At 34.5% G+C, this 12,267-nt stretch overlaps 1 protein-coding gene across 22 annotated transcripts in view; it reads right to left on the bottom strand.

Annotated features, from left to right (window-relative positions):
• EVI5 (ecotropic viral integration site 5) overlaps positions 1-12,267 on the bottom strand; it is a 234,100-nt gene that overhangs the window by 96,304 nt on the left and 125,529 nt on the right. For 12 of the 22 annotated variants that reach the window (XM_082477022.1, XM_082477017.1, XM_082477016.1 and 9 more), the window contains 3 exons: positions 8,501-8,554; positions 6,601-6,633; positions 5,893-6,039 (listed from right to left, as the gene is read on the bottom strand). In XM_082477022.1, the coding sequence (XP_082333148.1) occupies positions 5,893-6,039; positions 6,601-6,633; positions 8,501-8,554 (234 nt within the window). Of the gene's footprint in view, positions 1-983; positions 2,462-5,892; positions 6,040-6,600; positions 6,634-8,500; positions 8,555-12,267 lie in introns of those variants that run through there. The other 10 variants (XM_082477024.1, XM_082477019.1, XM_082477031.1 and 7 more) reach the window with 4 other exon arrangements.

The raw sequence follows: 12,267 nt of genomic DNA, 5'->3' as shown, positions 1-12,267 counted from the left end.
TATACATCATATTAGGTAGTGCTGACCTCTTAACAATATGAAGTCTTCCAATACATGAACATGGGATCTTTCCATTTACTTAAATTTCTTTATACCACTTCACACCTAGTACTAGCTACTAGGATGGCTTTTAATAAAAAAACAGTAAAGAAAAAAGAAAAGAAAAGAACAAGAGCTGTTGAGGATGTGGAGAAATTAATTGGGACCCTTGTATACTGGTGGGAATGTAAAATGGTGCAGCAGCTGTGGAAAATAGTCTGCTGAGTCTCCAAAAAGTTAAACATGAAATTACCATTTGATCCAGCAACTCTGCTTCCAGGTATATACTCAAAAGAAGGGACTCAAACAGATATTTGTATGTTAATGATCACAGCAGTATTATTCATGACAGCCAAAAGGTAGAAACAACCAAAATGACCATAAACAGATGAGTGGATAAACAAAATACATACACATACAATGGAATATTATTCAGCCACAATAAAAACTAAGGAAATTCTGATATTAATGCAATGATACAACAAGGATGAGCCTTGAAAGCATTATGCTAAGTGAAATAAGTCAGACACAAAAGGACAAATATTGGGACTTCCCTGGTGGTGCAGTGGTTAAGAATCCGCCTGCCAATGCAGGGACATGGGTTCGAGCCCTGGTCCAGGAAGATCCCACATGCCGTGGAGCAACTAAGCCCGTGCGCCACAACTACTGAGCCTGCGTTCTAGAGCCCATGAGCCACAACTACTGAGACCGCGTGCCGCAACTACTGAAGCTCACACACCTAGAACCAAGAGAAGCTACCGCAGTGAGAAGCCTGTGCACCGCAATGAAGAGTAGCCCCTGCTCACCGCAACTACAGAAAGCCCGCGCACAGCAACGGAGACCCAACACCGCCAAAAAATAAATACAATTAAATCTTAAAATAAATAAATAAATAAAGCAACATTAAAAAAAAAAGGACAGGGGGCTTCCCTGATGGCGCAGTGGTTGAGAATCTGCCTGTCAATGCAGGGGACACGGGTTCGAGCCCTGGTCTGGGAAGATCCCACATGCCGCGGAGCAACTAAGCCCGTGAGCCACAACTACTGAGCCTGCGCGTCTGGAGCCTGTGCTCCGCAACAAGAGAGGCCGCGACAGTGAGAGGCTCGCGCACCGCGATGAAGAGTGGCCCCCGCTTGCCGCAACTGGAGAAAGCCCTCGCACAGAAACGAAGACCCAACACAGCCAAAAATAAATAAATAAAATAAAGAATTATTAAAAAAAAAAAAAAAAAAAAAAAAAAAGGACAAATATTGTATGATTCTACTTATATGAGTTACCTGGAAGAGGAAAATTCATAGAGACACAAAGTAGAACGGAGGTTACCAGGGGCAAAAAGGTGGAGGGGGGGGAAAGGAGAGTTATTTTTTTTAATGGGTACAAAGCTTCTGTTTGAGATGATGACAAAGTTCTAGAAATATAGTGGTTATTGTTGCACAACATTATAAATGTACTTAGTGCCACTGAACTGTGAACTTAAATGGTAAATTTTATGTTGTGTCTATTTTACCACAGTAAAGAAAAAAAATTGCCAAGAAGAAAAAAATTGAGTGAATACGTTAAGTGAATGAAGCCAGATACAAAAGCCTCATACCTTACAATTCCATTTATATGAAATTTTAGAAAAGGCAAAACTACACTGACAGAAAGCAGAAAGGCTGCTGGGATAGAGAGGTGAACTGCAAAGGGACATGAGAGAAATCATGGGGGTGATGGAAACACTCTACATTTTGATTGTGATAGTGATGGTTATACAACTAATATCAAAACATATCAAACCATACATTTTAATTTTAACTTGATGAATTCTATTACATGTAATTTATACCTTAATAAAGTTCATTTAAAAAATCAAAAAGAACGACTTGAGGTGATCTAGCCTTATGTAATCATTTTAGAGAAAAAAAGAAACCCAATCCTTGAGTATCCAAGGTCACAAAGTTAGCAAAATAGGATTAGAATTCAGTTCTGTATATGAAATCCAAAGCTATTTATAGCATATAAAATGACACTACTGGCAGTAGAGGGTGGTGGTGGTGGTTGATTATACTGGTAATTCAACACCTCCTGCTGGAACAGATTTGAAACCCTTAGAGAATTCTGAAGATTTCATGTTGTTATATTGGAAGGCTGTAATCAAGACAATTAGCAATAGATGGTCACTTACTAGCAGTAGTATGCTCACTACTTTGTGAAGAAACTACTCCATTTGTCAAAATTCCGATTAGTAGGATTTTGTATCTTTGGATCTTAAACACATTCTGCCCTCTGAAGCAATATCAAAAGAGACTAACCACTTTTCCATAAGATCACCTCTCAAATACTTTAAAATGACCATACCTGTGATGTTCTTATAAAATCTTCTTTAGTAGAGTCTAAAAATATCCAGGGATTCCACATCTTCCTATACTTGCCATAACACAGTCTGTAAACATTTCATATGAGTTTTGGTATTCAAACCAGATACAACACTACAAATTTTCTACAAGCTACTTAGAACTGAACTGGATTATTATACTTCTAGAAGACTATACTTGGGATAAGGAATGCAGGGAGTCTCATTATATTATTGGTAATTCCTGATCCGCTGTCAATTTCAAGGTTTTGTTACATAAAGCATCACTAAGATATATCTTTAAGTTTTAAACTTTGAGGCAAGGCTATAGATTTACTTCTATGAAATAATCTTTTATTTAGTTTCTTATTCTGAATAGACTGTTTAAATATTTTGAAATCTTGACTCACCATTAACATATTACCTACATTCCTAGGGGCTTCCCTGGTGGCGGAGTGGTTAAGAATCCGTCTGCCAATGCAGGGGACAAGGGTTCAAGCCCTGGTCCAGGAAGATCCCACATGTCATGGAGCAACTAAGCCCGTGCACCACAACTACTGAGCCTGTGCTCTACAGTCCACGAGCCACAACTACTGAGCCCGCATGTCACAACTACTGAAGCCCGCGCGCCTGGAGCCCGTGCTCCACAACAAGAGAAGACACTGCAATGAGAAGCCCGCGCACCACAAGGAAGAGTAGCCCCTGCTCACCGCAACTAGAGAAAGCCCACGCGCAGCAACGAAGACCCAATGCAGCCAAAATAAATAAAATAAATAAAATAAACAAATTTATATATATAAAAAATATTACCTACATTCCTGAAATACTTCATGTAGGAGACAAAGACCTCAAAGACCTCTGACACCTCTTTAGTTCAACATGAACAGCCATTTTGATATAGTTAGTCACCTATAAAGCCACTTAAGTTTACTATTTTCATCTGTATTTCTCTACCTTGTCAAGAATGATATCCTGAGAGACGCTACCAACAACTTGTAAAAAATTTTTGTTTGTTATAGAAACAAAGTTAGTTTGTTATGACTTATGCATAGTAAATTAGCTTTTAGCAAGTAAAAGTTATTTTTCTAATTGTTCACAAACCAGATGTTCCAGGAATTTTTAATGAAGCATCAGCAAGGTCACTGATCCTCTTCTGAGATATCTAACCACTATTACCTAACTGCAGTTGCCAACCTCAAAGCCTTTAGCATCTCTTATCTTCTAAAATCCTTTTTAAAAAATAATATTCCTATGATCATCTTGCAAGTTACTTTAATATCTAATATCACTTTACTTTGAAACTGGAAATTTAACGAAGACTCTGTTACTTCACCTATTTTTGTGCATTACTGCTTTATATGTCTGCTTTACAGTTTATTTCAGTTTAGGAGAATGTCTGCTTAGTGAGAAAAAAAATGGAAGCAAAATCGAAGTAGAGATTTGCTTTCTACTTGTATCATAGCCCCACAATATGGGTCTATCTTGTCCTTTGAATTAGAGTACAAAGATTCTTTTTGTTACACTTAACTATTTTCAAAAGCTTCAGTTCATTCTGGCTGTTTTTGCTTGCCCACTTAGCTTTTCCATTATAAACCAACATTTTTTATCTTTGATACACATCTATAACCAGGTCTTACTATTTGAAAAACTATGCCATAAAACTAATAATTTATGACTCCAATGTATTATATTAAAGACTGTAGCTTATACTAAATGTAAATATAATACTTATCTTTCCCAGCAACAAAATCACATTACACTGATAACTCAGTTCAGCTTAATTCTCAACATGATCCTCCAATTCTGCTTTTCCTATTTTTATGCTTTGATATTATTGACATTTCATACAAAGGCAAAATGAAACATTTGAGTTCCCATCTTTTTAGTACAGTCAGCCCTCCACAGCCACAGCTTCTGCATTTGCAGATTCAACCAACCGTGGATTGAAAATATTCAGGAAAAAAAAATCCAGAAAGTTCCAAAAAGCAAAATTTGAATTTGCCATACACAGACAACTATTTACATAGCATTTACACAGTATTAGATATTATAAGTAACCTAGAGATGATTTAAAGTATATGGGAGACAGCATGAAGCACTAACGTAGTAGAGACTACAGCAACACTGCGTGTGAATATGAATTTTTAAATATTGAACATACAATATAAATGTTTATAATGAAATATTCATTTAGCAAAACAGCAATTCCAAGATTTAAAGGGAAAAAATACATTATCTCAATTTGTTTTACATTGTGCTACTCTTGTATATATGTTCAAAGCTATACTTCAAGAATTTTCATTATAAAAACATATTTACTAAGTGCAAAAAATAAAAAAAAATAAAGCATATGGGAGGATATACGCAGATTAAATGCAAATACTATGCCATTTTACAAAAGGGACTTGAGTATACAAGAATTTTGGTATCCTCAGGGGTCCTGGAACCAGTCCCCCACAGATAACAAGGGATGAATGTATTCTCTTACCACTCTGCTATTCATTTTTTGTAACCATATTCAATTAACATAATAGGGAAAATTTTATGTTATGCTTTTTTTCAATTACCAATTTCTTTTTGCTTTTAGTTTTCTGATTTTCATACTAAGATGATAATGTTGTTTCTCAGTTTCTTAGTGAAATCCAACCTTGAAGTCATTCTATTTGCCTTTCAGACCTATATAGAATTCTAGGTTTACCACAACTTTTTTCGCCTATTCCTGTTACAATCCAACTCCTACTTGAAAACAGAAAACTGAAACAAGAAATAATATCTTTTCAAAGATAAACAGCTGGCTTTTCTTTTTAACTCTCATATTCTTGATTAATATCACACTTGTCTGAATTTGCCAATAGAAAATAATATCTAAGTTACAAAAGATACCTGAGGATAGCTGTACAATCAATCAGAAGCTGTTTAGTACTCGAAGTTACTTAACATAATATTTTAAAAGTCCATTTTTTTATTTTCACAACTTCTCTCTTCTTGAAAAAAATGTAAGCATATAACTGAACCCATAATTTAATGTCTTGATGTAAGAAGACTATAGTATTTTGTAAGATATGTCACCATATTATCAAAGATTTAAATGAGATAGTTACATATTTTCTACATGTTGGGTAGTATCTCATGTACACAATTAACAAAAACTATCAGAAGATTTATTAATTACCCATGGAAAAATACCTTTTATAAATAAACAGATTTCTAAAACCTAAAAAGCAGGTCTGACATACATCACTTATTTGCTGTGACTTAAAATATAATGTAAGGAAGGAAAACATTACCTAATTCTAACAAAACTGTGTAGACAGAAAAAAAAAAAAAAAGTTAGAACAAGGAGTCTTTAGGCCACAATAAGACCTCTAAATATTACAGAACTTAAAATTGATTAATTTAAGAATTCAATTAAAGTAGAAAACAAAATTGTTTAAAACAAGAGCACAGAAGTTGTGCTTAAAAAAAAAAGTTTAAAGGAAGGGGATGAGAAAGGTGAGCAAAACCACTACCAGACTCCTTACCCATTGCTGTTGGTGCTGGAGCTTCCTGATGGTATTTTCAGCTTGCTCCAGTTTAGCACTGGCCTCATCACTCTGCTGTTTGATGTTGGCCAACTCCCGTTTTATGAGGTAGTTTTCCTCAGCCTCCTGGGCTCTTGTCACTTGTCCCTTAGGACATAATTTTTGTGTGTGTAAAGCAATTTAGGATAGATTCAAGAAAGACTGCCTTTGTGAGGTTTAGTTACTTACTTTGACATGTTAAAAAAAAAAAAAAAAAAGATCACCTCAGAGAACAGAACAGCCTAAGTAATTATTAGCCAGCAGCTCATTATTGCTCCAGCAAATTTTGGGAAACTAAATGAAAAATTCATCTGATAATCTTAAGAACAATTCTTCTTTCAGTCAATAAAAATTCAATTCATGCAATATTATTGTACATGCAGGACTAATGTTTTCAATGAATAGTGGTTAATTTCACAGAATCCACTGATTGCCATTTTGGAATAAATTTTAAAATAAGGTTAGCTCTAAAACGTGCAAAAGATGGGTTTATTTTAATAAAGATAACACACTATTATCAAAAATTAAGTTTACACCCATAGATACCACCCCAAAAATTATTTCTAGAAAAATGCATGTAAAATTGCATGCATTAAAATATGAATTTCTAGGTTTAGGACTTTCCTTAGATGTTAGAGAAAATGCTTAAAAAAAAAAAAAAAACTATACCTGTATCAATCTATCTGCCAAGGAAGCACTTTCCTACAAAAGGAAAAATTCAGATAGAAATATAAGAGAAGGAAATAAAATAAAGGTGATAAAATTAGGAATAAGAAGAAACAACGCATACCCAAATTCCACCTACTTTTCATTGTAATTAAGATGGACATTTAGATTTTAAAACTATTTTTTATTGTATGTGTTTCTATTCTTAAAAAAGAATATATCAAAATAAGGATAAACTGCAGAAAATCATGTGCTTCTAGAACAGACCAAACACAAATTCCAAGAGGGTTTTCATTATTTGGGACAAGCTAATATCTTCTTTTTAAAGCATACTTTAAGTATTTTTAGCATCAGCCATATTGTCAAATCATTTATATGAAAGGGAGAAGGAATTTGAGTAAGCAATTCCACTTATAAAGTGTGACAGCAATTTGTGCAACAGCAACTTCCAAAGAAGCAAAGCAAGGAAAATATGACAAATGAAATTAATGAGCTCAACCATAATAAACTCTAGCAATAACTGAGTAAGTAAACATTTCAGTTACAGAGTTTAATTGGTATCTAAGTATTTACAGAATTCTAAGTGCTAAAGAACACACCTAGGCCATCTAGGCCAGTAAAAAGGTACTTAATTTTCTAGAAGGAAAATCCAAACTTAACTCTTTCAGACAGCACCTTTATTATTCTCAAGGCTCGATGAAATAAAAATCCTTTCTCTGTGAAAATGTCTTACTGCAAAGATAAAAGACCACCTAGGAAGATGTACATTTTACTATAAACTGAGTGTTTAGTGGAAAAAATATATATTGATAAAATCAAAATGACTTAGAAACAATTAAGCTCAACCTTTTTGCAGTTACCAAAAAAGCAGAATTACCTTCAAACCAGCTCTAATAAGATGAAAGAAATATATCCTTAATATAATGTACCTGCAATTATTATATAACAAAAATATACATGTAACAAAAGACCCTGTCCTTGTGCCATGCTATTTAATATGAAACCATCAATACTTTCAAACAAAAGACAAATATGCAAATAATCTATATCTTCATTCATTTCATTCCTAAATATTGACCTGTAGACTTTCAGGGAAGATTCTAAGATACTTGGCAATATCATGAGGACTATTTTTTAAACTACTAATTTTCATCTTTGGTAAAAAGAAAAAAAAACAAAAACAAAAAAACCTAAAAGAGTTTGTGAATTCGGATGTTTTTCCTTTAATAAACCAAAACTCTTAGGCTATACTTTTATTACTTAATACATTCTTATAGCAACAGGAACAAGACTATGAAAGACATTACATCAAAAGCACAATAAGAAAAATAATGTAAAATTGACACATTTACCCAGTTATTTTATATGAAACAGAGAGGAAGAGGTAACAAGCGGTATCAAAATAATTCTAAAAACCAAAAGTTTAGTCACAATTCCTGTGTTGAAAATCAACAAACACCATGGTGAATTTTTATATAAGAAATCAGTCAATCATTTTGACTAAACTTAAAGCAATCCTAAGGCATTAAAGAAATCACTGCCACATTTAACATATGGCTCGACAGGGCAACATTTGAAATTCATCTTTAAAATACAATACAGAATGGATTCTCAATTAGGTTACCCCTAAAGAACATACTTTTTAGAGATTATGTAACAAAAACAAATGACATCAATATGTTACTCTAATAATAACCTCAGTTTGAAACTTTAACCTTAGAGTTCAAGGACTACTAATGATCAATTTTTATTGACAAGTTATTTAGTTAAGTAGTAAGCTATGCAAGCTAAGAAGTCAATACCACAACTTCAGAGACATGTGCCAGATTTCTTGAGCCTTTATTTAAAATAGAAAAATTATTGTGCATTCAACGGAAGTTTACATAAGTAGCAATTTACTTACTTTTTCTAATGTTTCAATGCGCTGTTTTAATAGTCTATTTTCTGTGCGTAACCTCTGCAGAAAAAGAAAACAAACAAAGGTTTGCTTGCAAACATTCCTGAGAAGGAAAAATGATACCTAAATCATAGCTGATAAAATGTACCACCTTTTATAAATAGGAAAGAGTCCAAGAAATGGCTACATTATCATCTGTGAAATTCTTAAAGGCTCAGAGTAAGAAATGCATGGCAAAGGAAATGACCACATTCATCATTCCAGCTGTGACTGAATTTTAAATATAAGCTAGAATACATACAAAATAACCCCTTTCTTTTCTGTACCTAGCATAATGACTCATAATCAGTATTTTCTTTTTCTTTTTTCCTGGCTGCGCCTCACCACTTGCAGGATCTTAGTTCCCCCACCAGGGATTGAACCTGAGCCCTCGGCAATGAAAGCGCAGAGTCCTAACCACTGGACCGCCAGGGAATTCCCAGTATTTTCTTATATGTCTTAATATCCCTATTAGATAGAAAAGATTCTAACTCATTTATCTCCTGCAAAGACTACACAAATAATATTCAAATGTGTATCAAATAAACAAGTAAGAAATCTGAAAAATGCATGTTCATAGGATAAATATCAAATTGTCAGTTTAGAACTAGATCAGCCTCCATTTGTAATGTGTTGTATATGCCAAGTTGCAAAGTTCCATTATGAAAATATGAAGAATGAGTTGTTTTCATCGAATGAATTATTTATCATGAGTTGTTTTCAACTTAAGAAACTTACTAGCATTTTCTTATAGTTAAAAGAGTAAAACCTGATTAAAAAAAAAAAAACCACTTCACCTAATTGCTCAAGGCCCAACTCCCAAAACCCTGTCAAATTACTGCTATTAAGTATTAAATCTAAAACACCCTACATTATAAACTGGTACAGCCACTATGGAAAACAGTATGGAGGATCTCAAAAAAACTAAAAATTGAGTTGCCATATGATCTAGCAATCCCACTCCTGGGCATATATCAAGACAAAACTATGATTTGAAAAGATACACACACCCCTGTGTTCATAGCAGCACTATTTACAAGACCCAAGACATGGAAACAACCTAGATGTCCATCGATAGATGAATGGATAAAGAAGATGTGATACACACACACACACACACACACACACACACACACACACACACACACAAAATGGAATACTACTCAGTCATAAAAAGAGAATGAAATATTGCCATCTGCAGCAACACAGATGGACCTAGAGATTATCATACTAAGCAAAGTAAGTAAGAAAGAGAAAGACAAATACCATGATATCACTTATATGTGGAATCTAAAATATGACACAAATGAACATATCTACGAAACAGAAACAGACTCACAGACATAGAGAACAGACTTGTAGTTGCCAAGGGGGAAAGTGGGGTTGGGGAAGGGATGGATTGGGAGTTTGGGATTAGCAGATGCAAACTACTATATATAGGATGGATAAACAACAAGGTCCTACTGTATAGCACAGGGAACTATAGTTATATCCTGTGACAACATAACGGAAAATAATATGAAAAAACAAAACACTCTACAGTAAAAAATCATCTCCTTTTTGTATAGTTCACCAATATAAGTTATCCCTTCATTTTGCCATCATTATAATTTCAAACTCCCTCTTACCTTTTTGTACCAATTTGCTCTAGAGTGCAATCTAGCCTTCTTCCAACCCTGCCTTCCTCTAAATTCCTGCTAAAAATGTCTTCCTCAGAAAATTCTTCTATTAATTCAATCTATTATTTTGCCAGTAAAGACTAAAATATAGTTTATAACATATAAATTCTCAGAACAAAGCAAATAAAAGACTATGAATTATTGTTGTCTTATTAAGTGGACCACAAATTGGAACAAATAAATCTTATTTATTACAAAGATAGTTTGCAAATTAAATATTTTTGCTGTATTCACTAGAATATATTTGGATGATTTGAAATAGATATTACTTTATGTGTGATCTCAAGCTACAAAATAGTTTGAGGAAAAGAAAATATTTCTCATTTCTTGGCTACTCACATTATGTATAGCATAATGGTCTACACAAATAAGCAATTATTAAATGCTCTTAAAGTCTGGAAAGCCAAAGAAATAAATGTGATTCTCAAAATATTCTCAACATATTTCATGAAAAAAAAAGTAGCATTTTGTTTTTCTAAAAGACTTAGGAAGTTAAGTTCAACCAGACAATTGAGTGAATAAAGTTAATATTTCAATAGAAATAATGCTTAAAATTTAAAACTAAAAACATTCACTTGGATTTCCCTCCCCACCCCCTTCAAATCTTCTGAAATTTTGCTATAAAAACCTGAATTCATTTTCCCCCCAAACACCTACACAAATGTCTTAATACCCACTTTTTAAATAAATCATCAATTCCTCATTTGTGTGATACTCACTTCATGATGAGTTGAAAAATATAACAGACTTTATCAGTTATTAAAGACTGTTTCAGGGTTACCTTCACAGTATTTTGGTAATTAGAGCTTTGTAATCTCTTTTAACATCTGGTATAGGTAATTTCCCCCCTTCTTATATTGTGTTTTTTATCCTCCTCAAACCTTAACTACTAGTAGACTAGTAGTTTAGAGACTAGGTTGTTTTTTTTTTTTTTTAATGTAGATTTTTAAAATTTATTTATTTATTTTTAGCTGCGTTGGTCTTCATTGCTGCGCGCGGGCTTTCTCTAGTTGTGGCGAGTGGGGGCTACTCTTCGTTGCCGTGCACGGGCTTCTCATTGCGGTGGCTTCTCTTGTCGTAGAGCACGGGCTCTAGGCGAGTGAGCTTCCATAGTTGTGGCATGTGGGCTCAGTAGTTGTGGCTCCCGGGCTCTAGAGCGCAGGCTCAGTAGTTGTGGTGCACGGGCTTAGTTGCTCCGCGACATGTGGGATCTTCCTGGACCTGGATCAAACCCACATCCCCTGCATTGGCAGGCAGATTCTTAACCACTGCGCCATCAGGGAAGTCCAAGACTAGGTTTTGAAATGAGGTAGGTTTAGGTTCAAATCCTCACTCTACAATTAACACCTGTGGATGTCATTCAGTGCCCTGGAATCTCCATTTCCTCAACTAGAAAATTACACTAATAAAACCTACAATGATGCTGGAAGAATTCAACGAGATAGCACACTGCCTAATAAACACCAAATACTTGGTTAATGATAAGCGTTGCTCATAATATTTTTAAAGTTAGTGCATGAATATAATTTTATTACTTTTGTCTATTTTTTAAAATAATTATTCTTTAGATTGTTTTTATACAACACGTAGTTATTTTTGTCTCTCCCCTTTATTCATCCTTTAAAAACACCCTTTGCAAAGTTTGTCGGTGCTTGTTAGGTTTTACGCTATTTTTCATTTAGGCTATTCTTAAATATGCGTTTTTTAAAAATTAGTTAATTAATTAAATTTTGGCTGCATTGGGCCTTCATTGCTGTGCGAGGGCTTTTCTCTCTAGTTGTGGTGAGTAGGGGCTACTCTTCACTGTGGTGCGTGGGCTTCTCATTGGGGTGGCTTCTCTTGTTGTGGAGCATGGGCTCTAGGCACACGGGCTTCAGCAGTTGTGGCACACAGGCTCAGTAGTTGTGGCTCGCAGGCTCTAGAACGCAGGCTCAGTAGTTGTGGCTCGCAGGCTCTAGAGAGCAGGCTCAGTAGTTGTGGTGCATGGGCTTCGTTGCTCTGCAGCATGTGGGATTTTCCTGGACCAGGGCTTGAACCCGTGTCCCCTGCATTGGC

Source organism: Balaenoptera physalus, assembly GCF_965194825.1.
Source record: "Balaenoptera physalus genome assembly, chromosome: 1".
Lineage (NCBI taxonomy): Eukaryota > Metazoa > Chordata > Mammalia > Artiodactyla > Balaenopteridae > Balaenoptera > Balaenoptera physalus.
This window is presented reverse-complemented; position numbering and strand designations above follow the sequence as displayed.